The 21178-nt window shown below is 37.0% G+C and overlaps 1 protein-coding gene across 1 annotated transcript in view; it reads right to left on the bottom strand.

Annotated features, from left to right (window-relative positions):
* LOC116558303 (A disintegrin and metallopeptidase domain 3-like) overlaps positions 1-21178 on the bottom strand; it is a 78033-nt gene that overhangs the window by 18560 nt on the left and 38295 nt on the right. Inside the window, exons 11-16 of the mRNA XM_032288138.1 lie at positions 19839-19975; positions 18569-18755; positions 6054-6152; positions 5172-5367; positions 4599-4686; positions 4146-4326 (exon numbers count right to left, since the gene is read on the bottom strand). Coding sequence (XP_032144029.1) covers positions 4146-4326; positions 4599-4686; positions 5172-5367; positions 6054-6152; positions 18569-18755; positions 19839-19975 — 888 coding nt within the window. The remainder of the gene's footprint in view (positions 1-4145; positions 4327-4598; positions 4687-5171; positions 5368-6053; positions 6153-18568; positions 18756-19838; positions 19976-21178) is intronic.

The following is a 21178-nucleotide window of genomic DNA, read 5'->3' as shown; positions in this document are numbered from 1 at the left end:
ATTATATATGCACAGGAGGTATACAGAACAGGTAAATCTGAATTTCATAACATTTTATTTTCATAAAAACATATGAACAATTTCTAAATGGTATATTACTTAATAAAAAATATTAAAAATGAGATATTTTATGTTCAGAAAGCAGAAATATAATTTTTATTACAAGCTGGTATAAGAAAAATGTAGCCAGCTTGTACTAGCAATTTTTAATTTATAGGGCCAAATTTAACATTTTTTATGCATCGTTCTATTATTTATTAATATAGATCCTTAAAAGAAGATATTTTTATGCTCATTTTCTATTTGAGTAGTAGATTGGCTATGTCAAATGGTGTGTCTATATTTAGTACTTTGAGGAATCTCCATAGTCTTTTCAAATAGGTTGTACTAATTTACATTCCCAACATCAGTGTATAAACTTTTCTTTTTCTCCACGTTCTTGACATCTATTATTTTTTGACTTTTTAATAACAACCACTCTGACTAGTGTAAGCAGATATCTCATTATGGTTTTAATCTCATAGTTGGTGATCTTGGGCATTTTTTTCTACGTTTTTTCACTGTATGTCTTCTTTTGAGAAGTGTCTGTTCATGTCCTTTGCCCACATGTTAATGGGGTTACTTGGTTATTTTGTTGTTCTATTGTTTGAGTTCCCTGCAGATTCTGGATATTGGTTCTTTGTTGGATTTATAATTTGCAAATATTTTTCCATTCTGTAGATTATCTGTTTACTGTTGTCTCCTTTGCTGTGCAGAAGCCTTTTAGTTTAATTAAGTCCCATTTGTCTATTTTTGTTTTCATTGTGTTTGCTTTTGAGTATTTGGTCATGTATTTTTGCCTAGGCCAATGTCCAAAAGAGTTTTTGGTAGGTTTTCTTCTAAGGTGTTTATAGTTTCAGATATTACATTTAGGTCTTTAATCCACCTTGAGGTCGTTTTTGTATATGCTGCAAGGTATGGATCCAGTGTCATTCTTCAGCATATGCTATCCAGTTTTCCCAGCACCTTTTTGAAGACAGTTTCCCCAATGTATGTTCTTGCTGGCTTTGTTGAAGATCTGTTTGCTGTAAACATGATGTGGATTTCTGGGTTCTCTTTTCTGTTCCATTGATCTATGTGTATATTTTTATAATCATATCTTGCTGTTTTGGTTACTATTGGATTGTAGTGTAATGTAAAGCTAGGTAATGTGATGCCTCCATCATTGTTCTTTTTGGTTAGGATTACTTCGACTATTCAAGCTGTTTTTGTGTCATATAAATTTAGCCAGGAGTGTGTATACAAAAGGCTGTCACACTGGCCCTTTGCCCTGGCTGGCAGAGGGCAGCTGCGGGCCCACTGAGCTGTTAACACTTAAACCATCTACAGATGACAAAGCTAAAAACGCACTGAAACATGCCTTCTGGAGCTTCAGGGGTTATAGGCACCCCCTTAGACCCTGCTTTGGGGCCCACAGGGAGTTTGTTCCTGCCAGCACGCAAAAGCACTTGCCCCGGCTTCTTCATTCTCTCACCTGCACTTTCTCTCCTGCGAGGGGCGGAATGCAGCAGGTCCCAGTGAGTGGAGTTCACTCCTGTCAGCACCAAAGTGGTTGACTGGTTTCTGAGCTCAGGTACTCCAGTTCCCGCCTCCTTGTTCCTGTGCGCCCTCCAAGGAGGACTTGAGAGCAAAAGGCTGAATAAACAAGGCACCCCTGTCGTGAGTCCCACAAAGGGGCTGGGGAAATATCCTGCTTCAGTATTGTATCAATTTTATCTTTTTGAAGAATGAACTTTTTGTCCTGTTTATCCATTGGCTTTATTTTCTTTGTTTAATCTCTGTTTAGTAATGACGGACCTCGGTTCTCACTCTATGAGTTCTCATGAGAGCTGGTTATTATTATTTTTTTAAAAGGAGCGTAGAACTTCCCTCCTTTCTCTCTTGCTTCTTCTCTCACTATATGATCTCTGCACACGCCAGTTCCCCTTCTCCTTCTACCAAGAGTGGAAGTAGCCTGAACCCCTCACCGGAAGCAGATGTTGGCACCATGCTTCTTGTTCAGTCTGCAGAACTGTGAGCCAAATAAACTGATTTTCTTTATAAGTTACCCAGCCTTAGTATTATTTCATAGCAACACAACAACTAAGACACATTAAATATCACAAGCTAAGGGGCTTCATCTTTCAAGACTGGCCCCATACCAGGTGCAAGTAAGCCATACTTCTGACAGACCAGATATAAGTTAGGGGTTTTTATGACTCCCTCCACAGGGTAACAATGTTAGCATGGCTCACAGAACTCAGGAAAATACTTTGCTTATATTTAATGGTTTATTATATAGGATACAACTGAAGAACAGCTACATGGATGATATATTTAGGGCAGGGAATTGGAGAAGGGAAGAAGAATTTCCATGCTTTCTCCAGCTGCACCACCCTCCCAGAATACTGATATGTTTTTTAGCCCAGAAGATCACTGAATCTCTTTGTTCAAGGGTTTTAACAGAGATCAATGTAATAGAGATCAATTGAACCCTTTGTTCAAGGGTTTTAATAGAGATCAATTTCCAGCCCTGCCTCTCTTCTTCCAAAAGTCCAGTGAGTCAGGCTGAAAGTTCCAGCTCTCTAATCTCTTGGTCATCCTGGTAACCAGCCCTGTTCTAAGGCCAGCTAGCGGTCCCACCCTAAATCACCTGATAGAAATAAGCACAATTTCAGGTGTGACTGAACTTGAGAATGTGTTCTCATTCTCAAGAACAAAAAACACTTCCATCACTTAGGAAATTCCAAGGGTTTTATTAGAAGCTGTGTGCCAAGAATCAGAGACAAAGACTGAATATGTTCCGTATTATGCTGTATGTATTACAAAAATTAAAATTGATCCTGGTGCAGTGGCTCATGTCTGTAATCCTAGCACGTTAGGATGCTGAGATGGGTGGATCACAAGGTCAGGAGTTCGAGACCAGCCCCACCAGCACGGTGAAACCCTGTCTATACTAAAAATACAAAAATTAGCTGGGCATGTTGGCACATGCCTGTAATACCAGCTGCTTAGGAGGTTGAGGCAGGAGAATCACTTGAACCCGGAAGGCGAAGGTTGCAGTGAGCCGAGATGGTGCCACTGCACTCCGGCCTGGGAGATAGAGTGAGACTCCCCCTAAAAAAAAAAAAAAAAAAAAAAAGAAAGAAAAGAAAAAGAAAAAGAGAAAAGAAAAAAAAGATAAAGTTAGTTAATATATTTAAGTATTTATGCTCCTGTATTCATAATAAATATTTTTTTCAGTTTGTTTTAAATGGTCTTTGAAGGAATGACATATTACTTTACAATATAATCAGTATCAGTATGCTTCCTTGATTACTTCATTACTTTTATGGAGAATATTTTTTCCCATTCTGAGATAAGTATACTTTTCACTTAAATTTATCCCTTATTTTTTATTTTAAAAATATATTTCTATGTGTAAATTATTTGTATAAAAATGTGTGATAATTATATACTTTTTAATTAGTCAACTAATTTTTCAGGGCTACTAGTTTGAAAAGCTTTATTAGGCATCTCAAAATTCTTAAGAAAAATAAAAATTAAAAAAAATAAATGCTATGTTTTATTCTCATGTTTTATGTGAAGGCCACATTTTAGACAAAATATGCCTATGGGGAAGTATTAGGGCAATAGGTTAATGAGAAAATAATTACTTTATTTCAGTTGTAACCAAATTAATTTTTTATCAATTGTTACATGATTAAATACTTGGCTTCTCTTGGTTTTGTCTTCTTTAAAGTTCTTGTTATTCAGGCTGTTCTGACATTTTTTTTGTTTGTTTTTGCATTATTTTATTCTTTTTTGTTCTTGGTTTACACAAATCATCACAAATCAGATCCTGGCCTCACAGGGAGTCTCAGATTTTCAAGCAAGAGGAAACAAGTTTAAAGATCTGTAGTAAAAATTTAATAACAATAACAAATAATAAAACAAGAATTTCTTTAACCAGCAGAAATTCTCATCAGTGTATCTTAAGATCACGATATGGTAACCACAATTTGTAGCATTAATTACAAATGAAAATGTAAGCATCCTTTCAGCCTTTCTCTCTCTCTCTCACACACACACTTCAGACGCTCACTTGCAAATTCATCATATATAGTATCAACAAAAATTTTATTTACCTTGTGTTCACCACACATTGTTAGATCTTCTGTATAGGTTGTTATTTGCTTTGAACCATTTCTTGCATGTGCTGAGAAACATACATGACCTCCAAGGTAAGTATATTGTATATTATAGTCTTTCACTGATACTGGTTGCGAATGTGTCCAGTGACAGACAATCTTTCCACAAAGGATATGACTAGCAACAAAAGACAGAAAAAAATTACCTGTTTGTCACTTTGGCACACAATATATGTTATTACATTAGTAATAACAATTCAAAAGTGAGGATAATTCAAAATATTACACAGATCATAACACCAAAGCTCTTCACAACATATGTCTTATTAAATGCAACAAATAAATCTATCCATATATACTAGATACTGTCTCTCATTTATTCCAAACTGCAGTACACACACAAAACACAACACATGCACTTGGAAGATGTATACTTTTCTAAATACGTACAAAAAATGACAACGGGAGCCACAGTTTCCATATTTGTCATTTAGAAAATTCACTTCTTCTGTACACAGAATAGTAGCAGACTTAGCAACTGAAAACACAAGCAGTTATGGTTACTTGCATTAAAAATATTAAAAGGTAAACGTGATAAGTCAATAGAGAGACATCTAGACAACAATAATGCCCAGTCAGTGTCATCTGCTATAAATTTTTGGTGTCATCTACTGGCTTTACAAGGAGAAGCACTTACTGAAAACTATACTCATGAGAACAAAACAGTTCATATTATAGTAGAAATAATTAAGAAATCAGTTATCTGCTCTTTTGTCTACTATTCTAATAGTCTACTCCCTTTGCAACAACCACCTTAAGTTGGACTAATGTCCTACTCTTGCGTCCTGTAGCTATTAGGTCTATTTTAAACCTTGACATCATTCAAAGTTGTTTTGATTTGCAACGTTATTTCCAAATTTGAATGTAAAACAACACTTTCAGGGATGGCTCTTGGGTGGGTTACTGACTTTCGAATATCCACAGTTTAAACATGACCCCAGAAAGAAAGGTTAAAACAATTACATTTTCCAAATAAGTTTACACAGTATTTATCCCTATCTCTGCATACTCCTTCAAAGCAATAACTAGTCTTATTATTGCAGTATTCTAAATTAGCAGCTTTCACATCAGGTACACAAAACTCAGATGTTCCATTGCAATATTCTGGAAAATCACACATATCTATGCTGTTTCTGCAGATCTGACCTCTTTCATGGATCTGTTAGGGAAAGAAAAACAAATACATTTATTTGTCAGGCTCAGTCTGGTTTATCTCCACTACCCAGAATTGAAATGGACTAAATCAAACAAGGAGCGTCAATGACCTATCTATACTACATATTGAGAACACTTGTTTGAGAACTGTCAGCTTAAAAGCAAGGATATCCAAGAGATGCATAGAATAAAAATCCTGTTTGAAACATTCACTGGAGCATGAAGCCAGACCTCTATGTTCACTTAAGTTTGCATTCATTTTTCTTTGCTTGGACATTCATCAACCATTTACAACTGACCAATACATAATCCATATTAAAGTTTTTATTAAAAAATTATCTGTAGGAATATCTAAGCACTCATTAGAAATAGGTAATAAAGGCCAGTCGTGGTGGCTCATGCCTGTAATTCTAGCATTTTGGGAGGCCGAGGCAGGTGGATCACCTGAGGTCACGAGTTCAAGACCAGGCTGGTCAACATGGTGAAACCATCTGCACTAAAAATACAAAAACTTGCTGGGTGTGGCGTGTGCCTGCAATTCCAGCTAAGTTGCTTGAACCTGGGAGATGGAGGTTGCAAGGAGCTGACACCGCGCCACTGCACTCTATCCTGAGCGACAAGAGTGAAACTCTGTCTCGGGAAAAAATTTAAAAAAAAGAAAAAGAAAAAGAAATAGGTGATAAAACTTACTGTACAAGTTTTATTGTTACAGCATGGTCCAGTGCCACATTCTGCAAAGTTGATCAGAGTACAATCTTTAGGATTACAGCATTTTTTAAAATTGCATCCCTAAAAGCAAATACAATAAATTTAAATGTTTTCCATCAAATTTTAGTCAAATAAATAGTTTTTATTTATTTTCAAAGTAAGGTATGTCTCCAACTTAATTCCAATCACACCATGACTTTCAGATTCTGTATTTTTTACACCACTTCATTTAAGCTTATACTTTCCCTGAAAGAAGAAAAAGAGATGATAGTGACTGTGCTCACAATTTCATTCTAAAATTGATCTATTAAAAATTTAGTGCAATTTTTTAAAAAAATTATTTTTGTTTATATAAATATGCATGCAAATTTTTGTATTTTTTTTACTTATTATACCATAAGTACTTTTCAATATCATCAAGTCCTCTTAAGGGGAGTGGCTGAGTTTGGATGAGCAGGATAGAAAAAGCCTAGATTCGGCCATGAGCAGTGGATCACTTGTAATCACAACATTTTGGGAAGCCAAGGCGGGTGGATTGCTTAAGCTCAGAAGTTCAAGACCAGCTGGGGCAACACGGTGAGACCTCTTTTGTGCCAAAAATACCAAAAAGTAGCCAGGCATGGTGGTGTGTACCTTTGGTCCCACCTACTTGGGAGGCTGAGGTGGGAGGATTGCTTGAGCCAGTTGGGGTGGAGATTGCAGTGAGCAGAGATCAGGCCACTACACTCTAGCCTGGGTGACAGAGAAGATTTTATAATAATAAATAAATATGAATGAAAAGCATAGATTCTTGTTAGGGAGTAAAAGACAAGAAGATGAGGGAAAGTTTTGAACTTCTTAGAGATTAGATAAATGTTCATAACCACAATGCTGATACAAATATAGATGGCAAAAGTCATTCTCATTAGGTTAAAATAAAACTAAAGAACAAGGTTTTGGAAGCTGGAGTGAAGGGCCATCCTTGCTATAAACTGGCCAAGAACTATGACTACTTGGCTGAACTATGACCATGTCTGCGGGGTTTGGAGAAGGCCAAACTTAAGAGTGATGAACTAGGATATCTGGCAGAAGGAATTTTACATAGCGAAGTGCTCAGAATGTTGTGTGGTTGCTTCTAATTTCTTATTGTAAACTGCTAGAGGAAAGGGAAATAGGGCAGAAAACCTTGAAAAGTTCATAACTTGGCAATGTAATAAGGAAGGAAAGTGCATTTACAGGAGCGAAAACTAAGCTCAAGAACATCTTTGCTTAAGAGATTAACAAAGATAGAAGAAAGCTGATATGGTTAGGATCAGTGTTCCTGCCCAATTCTCCTACAATGTCAAGTTACAATCCCCAATGTTGGAGGTGGGGTCTAGGGGGAGGTGATCGAATCATAGGGGTGGTTTCTCATGGTTTGATACCACTCCCTTTTTTGGAGCTCTTTTTGTGATAGAGTTCTCACAAGATTTGGTTGTTTAAAAGGTTGTAGCACCTCTTCCTTCTCTCTCTCTTCCTCCTTCTCCAGCCATGTGAGATATGTCTACTTCCCCTCCACCTTCTGATATAATTGGAAATTTCCTGAGGCCTCCCCTAGCCATGCTTCCTATAGAGCCAGTAGAGCAATAAACCAATTAAATCTCTATTCTTTCATATGAATTACTCAGTATCAAGTATTTCTTTATAGCATTGAGAGAAGGGACTAATACAAAAGCCAAGTGCTGTTTCTCAAGCAATGAAAGAAAGGCCCCAAAGGCCTATCAGATAGTTCTGAGGTCCAGAAGCCTAGGAGGGCTGAATGGCTACAGAGGATAAGACCATGAGCTCACTGACTTAGTCTCCATGAGCTCACTGACCAATTCCACCTCAGGATGCTGCTCCTGGCCCTGCTGCACAATGCCCTGCAGCCACCACAGCCTCAGCTGAAACAGCCATAGATACAGCTCCTACCACAGCTCCAAATGGTACAAGTCATTAACCCTGGTGGCCGGCATCCACATGGTGCTAATTCTTCAGGCTTGCAGAAAGTAAGAACTGTAGAAGCCTGGCAGCTCCCACTCAGATTTCAAAGGATGTCCTTAAAAGCCTGGAGGCCCAGCAGAGACTTGTTGCAAGGGCAAAGCCACCACAGAGTCCCCCAGAGCAGTGCCTAGTGGAACTGTGACAGTACAGAGACCCCCAGAACTATGCAGCAACCACCATGCCAGGCCAGCTTGGTAGTGCTGTCTTGACTAAGCCCAGTCAAACCATACGGATGGGGCTAACTGATGCCCTGGAGCCCACTGTACCTGTTTGTAGAGAATGCAGGACATGTCATCAAAGAAAATTATTTAAGAGTCTGAATGCCCATCATTGGCTCTCCTGGGTTTCAGACTTGCTTGAGGCCTGTTACCTATTGCTTCTTGTCTATTTCTCCTTTTCAAAATGGGAATGTGTATGCTATGCTTGTAAGTAAATAACTCGTGTTGATCTTACAGGCTCTTAAAGTATCCCCAACAGACCATATTGGCAGTCCTCCGAAGTGGACTCCTTGTGGCTAAAATGAGACACACCAGAAAGCAGAATACCATAGCTAGCAAAATAAAGGGGTAGTCCTGTATTCTTGTATAGTTAATTGTATGCCAGCTGACAATCCTCTCCTGCACCTTGTGGTCCTGCCACAACTCCAACTGGATGGAAGACTGGTCTTATAAACATTCTTTACTGATAGACATTCACGAACTTCAAGCCAGTCTCAGGCAACTTAGAGAGAGACTGCACACAAAGGCTCACTGTAACCTTTGCCTCCTGGGCTCAAAGCAGTTCTCCAGCCTCAGCCTCCTTAACAGCTGGGATTACAGGTGCCCACCACCATGCCTGGCTAAATTTTTTTTTTTTGTATTTTTTAGTAGAGACTGGGTTTCACCATGTTGGCCAGGCTGGTCTGGAACTCCTGATCTCAGGTGATCTGTCCACTTCGGCCTCCCAAAGTGCTGGGATTACAGGCGTGAGCCACCACGCCCAGCTGATTCAAAGGGCTTTCTACAAAATGCTGGTATCAAAGATCTAACTGACGATATTATAAATATTTTTAACTCACTTTCCCTCAAGTAAGTTAAAGCCCTTAGCACCCTGGTTAAGCAGTATGATTGCAATTGGCCTTCTAAGAAACCCTATGATAAAAATTCTTTGGCCAATCACCTCTCTAAAATCCTAGAAAAGAAAAAAGAGGCTAAAGCCACCAAGCACTATAATGGCAAGAAAGATTGAGAAACTCATGGCCTTGCACATTCAACAACTTATGAAGTCTCTCCCATATCAGCAAACTCCATATAATAGGAAGAAATCAACTTCATCTGCTGCAAAAGGTATAATTTGCTTTTTCTGGCCATTTGAAATGAGACTGCAAAAAATGTAAATGAGGGCTTCAGAAGGACTCCAATAAGGTAAAGAAGTCCCCTTCTGCAGAAACAATAAGAAAATACTTATTGATCAGAACTAGAAGTACTCCCGGAAAACATGGTGGATTTTTTTCTCCTTTCAGTCAATAAACTGGGAGAGATTTATCTTAAAAATTAACACAAAATAGTCCAAGCTCTAATAGATACTGCATCTACGCTTAACCTTGTCTCCTTTTAAAATCCAGCCACCCAGAGTGACCAAGCTACTCAAATGGTTGAGTCACTAACCAATCCATGACTATCTTCAAGTCTGACCTAATTTCTTACTAAATAGGGCCTCTTACTGGCATTGCAGCTGTTTACTTGTTCCTTTTGCCCCAATATGTATAATAGGAAGGGACTTTCTTGAAAAACACCGAGTTTTTTTTGTTTTTGTTTTTTTCCCCTAAGGGAGTCATTGTTTTAAAGGTTTCCTTGCCTGACGCCAGCCTCTGACCTCAGCCATGCATTCCCCATGTTAGTCTCCAGCCATCCAGTTGATCCTGTACATCAGATTCTAAAGAAACTGTTTGAAGCCCTTTGGGAATAAATCAATACCAATGTCAGCCCGATCCAATCAGCACCACCCATTTCTACACAAAGAGATACTAACAAACTTCTACTAAACGTAAAGTAATATCCCCTCCACCCTGACACTTTAGCTGGTATAGAACCTACTGTCAATAACTTAATTTTCAAGGAACTTATAGTCCCTTGTACCAGTCCCTGTAACATACCCCTTCTACCTGTCTTTAAGCCTAATGGAAAGGGATGGAGACTTGACCAGGATCTTAGAGCTATTCACAAAGTTTTATTCCCATGCATTCTGTCTTGCCTGTTCTACATACGCTGTTATCCAGTATACATCCTAACACCCAATATTTTTCTGCTGTTGATCTCTATAGTACTTTTTTACAGCATCCCTGTTGACCTTGAGAGTCCATCTCTTTTTAGCTTCACATGGAAGGGCCAACAGTTCACCTGAACGGTGCACCCTCAAGGATGCACTGAAAGCCCTACCTACTTTTCCCAGATCTTACAGGCTGACTTAAAAGACACAACCGTTTCACATATCTTAAGTCTATTGTAATACATTGGTGATTTGCTTTTATGTTCTCCCTTATGAAATACCTGTCTCACTGATACTCATTTACTTTACCAGCTATGTCTTAAAGGGCGTAAGGATTCTAAAGATAAACTACAGTTTTGCTGAGACTCAGTTAAATCTCTTGGATATTTGCTGACCCCTTTGGACTCAACATCAACCCTTTCTGCCTTCAGGGCATAATTTTCTTACCCATTCTCACTATGAAAAGATAAAACTTAGGAGATTTCTAGGATGTAGGGACTATTGCAGAGCTTATAACACTAATTTTTCTTTACTGGCACAACCTTTACATACCCTGATTAACTTCTCTTCTCCCGACCCCCTTACCTGGACTACTGATGGTGAATAGGACTTTAAGTCTTTGAAAGATAAGCTGCCCTCTGCCCAACACAGCACTCCCCTCTTCCAATTCGGGCCACTCTATTTATGCCCTCCCTTTTTCCCTTCATGAGCAAGAGGGGAGTGTTTTGAAAGTCTGAAGTCAACCATATGGAGGTTGACTAGTAACAATTTACCCATTGGTTACTAGAATCCCAAACTGGACTGTGTCTATCCAGGGCTACCATCATGTTTACAGGCAGTTGTCACTACCACCATCCTTATAAAAGCCACTGAGAAAACAGTAATGGGATTTCGTCTTACTGTTTATGCTCCTCACTCAGTTAAAGCCCTTCTCACTTCTCACCAAACCCAGTGTCTTTCAGCCAGTCGATTGGCTGCCTCTGGAATACTTTTCTTTCCTAACTTATTTTCCATTATAATCTTCTTAACTCTGCTCCTCTTTTGCCTTCAACAGATTTGTTATGACTGCATTGCCTTTACACTCTTCTTTCACCCCATATAAATTTAAAGACAATGCCCTTACCCAATCCTGATTTTGCCTAGTAGACTCATGGGTCTTCTTTCAGAGACCCTACTGGCTTCTATCAGGCTAGGTTTGCAGTTGTTTCCCTGACAAAAACTACTGAATCAGGCCTTCTGTCCAACAGGCAGAATTACATGCTCTTACCCGAGTTTGCCTGTCAGCCAAGGACAAAACTGCAAACATTTACACAGTTAGCAGATATGCTTTTTGGATTGCTCATGACTTTGGAATATTCTGGAAATATAGGATTTCTAACCTCTTCTGGACTGCTCATCAAACAGAGACTTTTTTTTTTGTCACTTCTTGATGCGATTCAAGTTCCTAAGGCCCTGACCATAATTAAAATTCAAGGCAACTCCTTTAGACATACCAAAAATAGCAAAGACAACTCGTAGCTGATCGTATAGCAAAGTCTGCAGCCTTAAACAGTACTGCCTCTTTTGTTATGCCTGTCTTAATCCAGGCTCCATCCTTACATCGTGTTTCTTCTAAAAATACCTCAAAAAATGTTCTCAGATCTTAAAGGAAAATTAGACAAAACAACATTATAATCCCAGATCCCAACTATGGGCTAAACCTAACAGACATTCAGTCCTTCTAGAAAATTTACCAAGAGTCACTCTTACTTTTATATGTAAAGCCACCATTAGAGTTCTGCCCAAAGTGTTCAATGGTGTAAACAGTGTTGTGGGGGATACTCTCCTTTGGTTGCTTCTCAAGCTAATACATTAAACAAAATTCACCCTTTATACAATGTAGGGAAGTCCTTAAGGGCTATTCTAGGCAAATTCCCATTGCAAAAGGGGCTTTTCTAAAACTGACTACTTGACTTTATTCCAACTTTCACTTTCTCAGTGATACAAATATGTACTTGTCATGACAGATTTGTAGTTTTCCTCAGGCAAAGCTTTCCCTTGAAGATAAGCCACAGTGATGTCAGTAGCCAAAGTGCTTCATGAGAAAATCATCCCTACCTGTGGAGTTTCCACCAAGTTCCATAGTGATCAGGAAGCTCGTTTTACTAACCAAGTATGAAAACGAGTTGGTAATGTTTGGTCTATTCTACAGCATTTCCGCAGTGCTTACCACACCTAATCTTTTTTTGAGCTTGTGGAATTAACCAAGAGAATATGAAACTCAATTGGCTAAAATTACAAACAGCTTCAATCTGCCCTAGCCTAAAACAGCTTCAATCTGCCCTAGCCTAAAGCTCTTTCTCTGGTTTTGGTAATGGTAAAGTCCATCCCCACCAGAAATGTTTTCCCCCACTCAGATGCAAGGAGATCTTCTGACCTACTCCCAAATCCTAGAGGAAGGCTCTAAAGATTAACAAATGATTGTGAATCCCTTTACAGTCATCAATTAGGAGATGAACTCCAATATCATCATGTCCAGCCTAAAGACTTTATATATCAGAAGAGATGCTGCTGAATGACTCCCTCCAATCCCACTAAAAAAGTCCATTTCAAGTACTCTTGGCTAACCCATCGTGCTGCTAAGGTACAGGTCGTTAACTCCTGAGTACGCATAACTCACCTAAAACTGACACCAGACTCAGCTGAGAACTGGAATTCAGCATCAGTATCTGACACTAAGCTTAGGTTGACTAAAGCCTCAATGCCAAGAAAAGGATGACAACTGAGGTAGACTGCCCTCTCATAAAACTCGAGGCCTGGATGAATCAGTGTTTATATTTACCTTACAATAGTCATTGTTCTTACCACTTTAGGAGTTTTCACAATTGTTACTATCCAACGTAAAATAGAACACTTATCTTTGCCTTACTTATTCAAATTAACATGCCCACTGTTTATGATTACTTTGTAACTATTTCTATTACTAAAACATTAACAATCTTGTCTATCCTGGATATCTTACGCTATGGTAAGATAGTTTCCTGTATTCCAACACTTAGTTGCAAAGTCATAAGCCTTTGCAAAACCATAAGCCTTTTTCTTGGTTAAACTTTTTTTGTTCCAGAGCTTTGTGAATGGTTGTGTTGATTAGAACAGTTCAAAGTAAATTTTACTGTCTTCTTTATAACTTTCACTTTGTCTCACTACATAGACTGACATGTTAACACTTTGGCTAAGCTGTCCTAAAGTGTTGCCACCAAAAGAAACCTATCAGATTGTTAGATTCACCAACAACTTCCCAAATTCATTCATGATAAACATGTGACACTGATAATACTTGTCACTGACTTCCTACATATCCTGAACATCACCACCTATCTGGACCAACCACTTTCTCTGTTGACTCTGGGTCCAGTTGCCTCAAGATCCAAATATTACCACCCCTTGGTTTAATTTGTCCCATATTATTAATGTTAGAAACCCATTCTATACTGTTAGACATCCCCAATCTTTAAATTACTGGATAGATAAATATAGTCTAGATTGAATAAAGAAAGATATGTCCCTACTATTCAAATGATTCATGATTCAATTCAATACTGTCAACCTTTACCATGAGTAAATTCATTAGTGAACACACCCTTGAGGGCATGGTTTGTGCCTTCAACAGGCTTTGTGTTTATATGTGACATAGGGTCTGATCTGCCTGCGTAGGGATGGGCACACCATTGCTTCAGTAGCTTATACATAAAAGGTTCAGTCTTGCTTACGAAAAGACTCTCTCTCTTTATTATAAAACTAAAAGGTCTATGTTAACAGTATGTAAAGATAATATAGGTAGAAGCATTCTAGAACTATTACTTCTAAGTGCTTGGGTTTATGTTACTAGAGCTATAATTCAGAAACATATCCACTACCATTGGTTAGACAGCTAATGACACTGCAAAAAGCCTTAGAGCTCAACAAACAGCCTCTGAACTCCCTGGCTCAAGTAATGCTAGATATTAGAATTGCCTTAAATTTTCTCCTAGCCAAACAAAGAAGAGTCTGTACAGTGGCCCACATAAATGGTTATACTTACATCAACACCTCAGATAAAGTGGAGGTTCCTATGAAAAGAATTTCCAAACTAGCTCAATAGTTACGAGATATACAAACTACTGATCCCCTCTATCTATTTAGCAGGCTTCCTGTCAGACTGGAGAACACTTGTGCAGGAATGTGTATATGTACAAAGACAGCTATGCTAGTTAAAAGTAAGTGTTACAATCTCCCATAAACAGAGTTTTAGCTGTGACCCTAATGCCTATAACTTCCCTGTGTAACTGGAGTCTGTTAAGCATTTCGTTGACAGGTACCAACCACAAGCTTGTTTACTATGTCTCTGCAAAACATTTTAATAATTTTCCTGCCAGATTGCAGTTTTCTCCCACCTCCAACAAAATATTTTTAACCTGTCTACCCTTTTCTCCTGCCTGGCCTAAGTTATTCACATAGCTATAAGTCTTTCTGCCACATGGGTCCCTTCAAGGGACTTGATATACTCAGGACAGGTAGCCATGCCTGGGATATGATGTAAATTGGTCATCAAGGCTGCCTACAGCAGGTTTCAACTAACAGGGAAAACAATGAATATATATTCCAACAAACAGACAAAATGAACTCCCTGTGGCTAAAATGAGACCTAGCAAAAAATAGAATCTCATTGCTAAAAAAAATGGAGGATCAGTCACATAGCTCAGTATTACTAATGGCTCTAAGATTTCTCTTTGGTAATTAAGCAAAAACAAGCGCCTGAAAAGCATTTCTGAAACAACTACAACCGCAAAACTTCCCAACTGATTTTGATAGACTGCTAATGCCAGTCAACACTCCCCAAACCCCCGACCTGCACCTTTCAGTCCTGCCATAACTCCAACTGGACAGAGGACTGGTCCTTTATTGATAAACAGCCACCAACCTCAAGACAGTTTTGAGAAATTTACAGAGACTGTGCACAAACTATCTTTGCATCCTATTGGCTCTTTTTGATATAAAATACCAAATGCCACATCATTTTCCTGCTAAAACCCTACACCAAAGTGAACATTGAATATATGTTACATATATTTTCATCCACTGTGCAGGCACTTGACTTCCCTCACTAATATTCATAGATTTTCCCCAACCCTGCTTAAATATGCAAGTAAGGCTGACTCTGTAAGATATGTATCAGTTCCCACCACCTTTTGTGGAAAGTGCAGTTTTGATTTTCCCTGAAAGAGCATTTCCCAATCCACAGATTACTTCTCCCTCTAAATAAAGTATCCTTTCTTTCCACTGCGGATCTCACAGTCTTTTGTTCATAGATCATAGATGAGACTTTGGGCCCACACATCAGCGAATAGGAGACGTTTTAAGCTGGCATAAAGTATACAAGAAACAAACTGCCAAACTACCTAGGGATGAACCCAGCTATTCGGTTTGGTTTTGTATCATGAGCAAGGAGAAAGGATACAGTGGTTGCTACAGACACTGATTATCTGATCATGTGGTCATGAAACAAGAGTAACCATGGCAGGAGGAGACGGAACACCTTCGACCCTGGGGGGTCAAGAGTAGAAGGAGAAAAAACTAAACTCTTGTCTCTCACTTGTGGGACATTTGGGCTGGCCCTGTCAACTCTCAATGCTTTGGTGACCATCTTGCTCCAGGCTATCCCCACTGCTCTTAACCTAAGTAATGGGTACCCCCTTAACGAAGCTTTCCTAAGAAAACCTTAACTTGAAATTTTTTTTTTGAAAAGGATCTTATTTTTTATTTCTATAGATTTAGAGGGTACAAGTGCAGTTTGGTTCCATCTGGGCTTCTAGTACACTCATCACCCAAACAGAGTACATTGTACCCAGAAGGTGTTTTCTTGTCCCTTACACTCCTTCCACCCTCCCACCTTCCCAAGTCTCCAGAGCCCACTGCTGCACTCTCCATGTCCCTCTGTACATGACTTTTTGATGTTACAGGTAGGCAGCCACTGCCCAAGATAAAGTTCTGTACACTAATATAGTTTCCTTTAGCCACATCTTTTTATATATGGATGTCTCTATCACTGTCAAGGAAAAGAAAGACTCTCTTGCATATTTTGCTCAAGCCCATAGTCAATCCTCTGAATTATATGGCTTGCTGGACCTGTCAACTCAGTAATCGTCCTTGCAAACACCATTAGCTATTACTTTGAACGTTTCATAAATAGATTTCTTCTCACAGGAAATCTATTCTCTGCACTACAAAATGCTGCTGAGAAAAAAGAAATCAGATGTAAATGGAGATGTACACCTCAAATATATCTAAAGATTCAATGCAATTCCTTTCAGGAGATCAGTCTTCTTTATTTTTGGTACTAATTGAAAAATAAGTCAGAAATTTACAATAAAAATCAAAGATTTCAAAATATGCAAGACAACTATGAACCAGAAAAATAGTGTGAGGAGTATGTAATACAAAATCCCATAACTTAATAAGAAATGTGTATTTATCAAGACGGTGTATTATTGGTACAAGAGGAGCAAAAGCAGAACATTCACAAATGTTCACTTGATTGAAGATCAAGGTTATGATTTAATAAAGAAAGCACAGTCTTCAAATAAATTGTGAATGTTTAATTTTATATCATTATGTTTATGGGTGTGAAACACACACAGACACACACACACACGCACACACACACACGTGAATTACAAATTGATTCCATATCTAAATAAAAATGACAGGCTGGATGAGGTGGCTCACACCTGTAATTCCAGCACTTTGGGAGGCTGAGGCAAGCGGATCATCGGAGGCCAGGAGTTCGAGACTAGCCTGGCCAACATAGTGAAATCCTGTCTACTAAAAACACAAAAAGTAGCCGGATGTGGTGACAGGCACCTGTAATCTCATCTACTTGGGAGGCTGAGGCAGGAGAATTGCTTGAACCCAGGAGACAGAAGTTGCAGTGAGCTGAGATCGTGCCACTGCACTTAAGCCTGGGCGACAAGAGGGAAACTCCGCGACAAAAAAAAGGAAAAAAGGAAAAAAAATACTTAATAGATAAAAATACAAACCAAATAAACCTTTCACAGGAAAGAACAGCCATTTCACAGTAAAGAAAACTTATAGGGTTAGTAAAACTATGAAGATATAATCAATTTTACTAACAATTAAGGAAAGTCTAATTGAAACCACAAAGAGATAATATTTTAACAAATACATTGACAAAAATGACAAAGTCTGGCAATACTATGTGCTAAATAAGGTATAAAATAAACAATCTGTTATACAGTATAACAGCCATTGGATATTAATCAGCACATTTATTTTTGAAATAAATTTCCCATTGCTAAGGCATTATCCATCCACTTGGTAACCCAGAAATTTCACATCTAAGTATGTAGCCAGCAGACTCTTATGTACATCAAGAGTTAAGTACAAGACATAATAAAACTCTTCAGAATGGGTGGGGAAAAAAACCTATGAACACGCCAGCTGCTCACAAATAGAAAAAATAAGTGATTGTATATTTCCATACATAATAAATTATTACACAAAAAGTGAATAAATGAGCTACAGTCACACAAAATTACATGGACATCGTCAGTAATATAGGGGATGAAAAAACAGTCCCAGAAGATTATTGTACATTTTTAAAACTGTCTAAAATTCAAAGCTATGGTCAAAGTATAATGATATTGTTAAATAAAACATATGGATAGAATTTACTTTTTGGATAAAGAAAAAGGTGAAAAATTAAAAATAGTTGGGCCATGGATGTATCATTATTGAATTGTATACATTATTATAAGTGACAATGAACCAAAGACTATGATTAGCTTAATTCTTTGGAAGCAAGTTGACATCAATGCAAGGACTAAAACCGGGAGATAAGAAAATAAATTAAAACACACATTTAATAAATTAGCCAGCCAATGTAGTCACTTTGATGGAATTTAAAGGATTATTAGATGATGATGATATTATTGATGCTACTGATGTATATGATACTAAAAAGTGATACTGCTACTAATGTTTACAAAATGATACAAACCCACCCAGGGTTTAGACTCGAAACATTTTAAATTTAGGATGAGTCAGTTATTGCATGCCCCATATCCCCTATCTTATACTTGACAAAATTGTAAATACATTTTTAAAAATTTCCTCATTTACATCACATCTATATCTATAGACTCCATAAAAAAAGAACACAAAACATAATAAAAGAACAAATCTTAGGATAATCTGTAAATTTTGCAACTAACCTCTGGATTGCCACAATCACACTGCTCTGTAGCTTCCAAAATTCCATTACCACAAGTTGAAGCTTTTCCTTGGTAAGTCATTTTTGAAATTGTTTTATCCTGAAAACATTTACGTTCAGGCTGCAGAACTATCTGTTTAAATCCATCCATGCTGCAACTGCTAAAAAACTTCATACCATTGGATTGTCTAAAATTAAATTGTACTTCTTAGATAAATGGATTAAAAGAATCAAAATAATACTTTTCAGTAAAGTGCTATGAACTCTGAACTACTTCACTTAGAGAAGATCCCAAAGGAGAAAAGAGTGTTTTTATTTTTAATACAGATGGTAAACAAAAAATAAATTATTTTCTATTGTAATTTCATATGAGAGAGTAAAGAAAGTTCAAATGGCAACACATTTAATAACATTTGGCAGACAATAAGCTCCATTTGAGTATATTCTATTACGGTCAACATTAAGGAATAAAAAATGGTTGATTATGTTAATAAAAAAATCATATTTATTTATTCTTTGTTAAAATTAATCAAAAAGTTATCCCAATTCTGAGGTATATAAATTGTACAAACTCTAGATTCCTTTTATTTTGTTTTGCTTTTTGTGTTTCTAAACATTTAAGTATACTGCTTAAAGAGTTTTTGTGTAATTTAATAATAATCTCAAACTTAAAGAAATAATGCAAATATAGCCAAAAAAGTAAATTTTGTTTTCTGAGAGGTCAACACTATGTTCTGCAAACACTACATACATCTATGCAGTTCTTAGAAAGAAACGAGTTATTCTATATCAGCACACTAGACCTTTCAAAATCATGAAATAATATGTTATTGATATTTAATCCTCAGACTCCATTCAGATTTCCCCAAACATCACAATCCTAGCATTTTATAGCAAAATAATCCAGTTTAGAATCAAGCATTGCAAAATTCCCATGTCTCTTTAGTTCTCATGTCTTCTTAGTTTAATTGCTTTTCAAACTTCTTAGTACCTAAGTACTATTTCACTTGATGACGCTGAACAGTTTTTCAATAAATCCAACTGGACTGCTGTAAGGTATATCATTAGCATCCACTTTCCCTCCATATATCATTGAATGTAGAACTATTAAGCACATTTTCTACAACCTTCTGTCTTTTCTTTAATGTCTTAAATAAGCACATTTGTATCTAATAAAATTTCTTAAATCATATTCCAAGAGGTTATACATCAAGGAATCCTAGAAATATTTGTTAAGAGAAAACATAGAGTTGATAAAAACAGCTCCTTACATTGCATCAGGGTTCATTATGCACGTAGTTCCTGGACAGTAACAATTGTAGATGTCATCATATGTCAATCCCAGATTAATTCCAAGCAACTGTGCCATAACAACCGAAAAGGCCTCTAAAGTGATTTTCTTTGGATACTAAATAGAAACAAACAAAAACCCAGATTTACTGTCTAAGTTTTTTAAATTTATTTTTTTACTCCTTTGATCCTGTCAAATGTTTCTGGCTATACGACATGAATGCAAAGGCAAATTTTAAAAACTACAATTTATTTACTTAGAAATAATTATTTCTAATTATTTACTTAGAAATAAAGATAGGTACAATTTTTTTATTCCTTTTAGGTGATAATATTTTTAATCAAAATGGCATTGACTGAAAATAAGAATAATTCAATCATATATTTTTATGATATACTATTGAATTAATTCCAGCAAATTTCAGAGAACATTCTGAGAAGTATTATTTTAGTAACTACGATATTTCTCAAAAGGACACTTGGAAAAGATACACAGATTTTGGAGAGTTAAACTGGCAATCAGTTTTGACATCAGAAATAATTTGAGAAGAACAATTTTTTAAAGCAGGATAATATAATATCTTGCAAATAGCATTTCACAAACATCCAGAAACCTTTTCATTATATATTTTCCTTTTCTGAACATCGTACAGTGAAACTGATACCACATTTAGTCTTCTTATAAGGGTTTCTCTCACCACAAATTTAAGGTTTTTCCACATCTTATTGTGGCTTAATAGCTCATTATTTAAATCACTGGATAGTATTCCATTGCATGGATGTTCTAAAGTCTGCTTATCCATTCACCTGTTAAAGGATATCTTAGTTACTTCCAATCTGTGGCAATTATAAATAAAGCTAAAAACACTTATGTGCGTTTTTAAATTAATTTTTTGGTGCATACAACTTTTTAACTTATTTAGATAAATATCAAGGAGGATGATTGCTGGATCATATGGCAACGGTAATCTGAGTATTTTAAGAAATTGTAAAACTGTTATCAAAGTGGCTATATTATTTGCATTCAGTCAACAATAAATGACAATTCCTGTTAGTCTCACAGAATTTGGTGTTTTTAGTGTACGATGTTGACCTTGACTGGTAAGCTCCTTTCTTGTCTTTTTCCTGATCTAAGTAGTAATGTATTATTTTCTCAAAATGAGTATGTTGTTTCCTGGTTTTTTTTTTGATGATCTCTTTAAGTTATATAAGTTCCCTTGTATTTTTAGTTTGTCAAGAGTGTTTATTATAAATAGTCTTGGATTTGTTTTCTCTGAGTCTACTACCATAATTATATATTTTTTCTTTTTCAGCCTATTAA

The sequence above is a fragment of the Sapajus apella genome, unplaced genomic scaffold, assembly GCF_009761245.1.
Source record: "Sapajus apella isolate SASKATOON/1434 unplaced genomic scaffold, GSC_monkey_1.0 scaffold21, whole genome shotgun sequence".
Taxonomy (NCBI): Eukaryota; Metazoa; Chordata; class Mammalia; order Primates; family Cebidae; genus Sapajus; species Sapajus apella.
The sequence above is the reverse complement of the archived record's forward strand: the minus strand, read 5'-3'. Positions and strand labels throughout refer to the sequence as shown.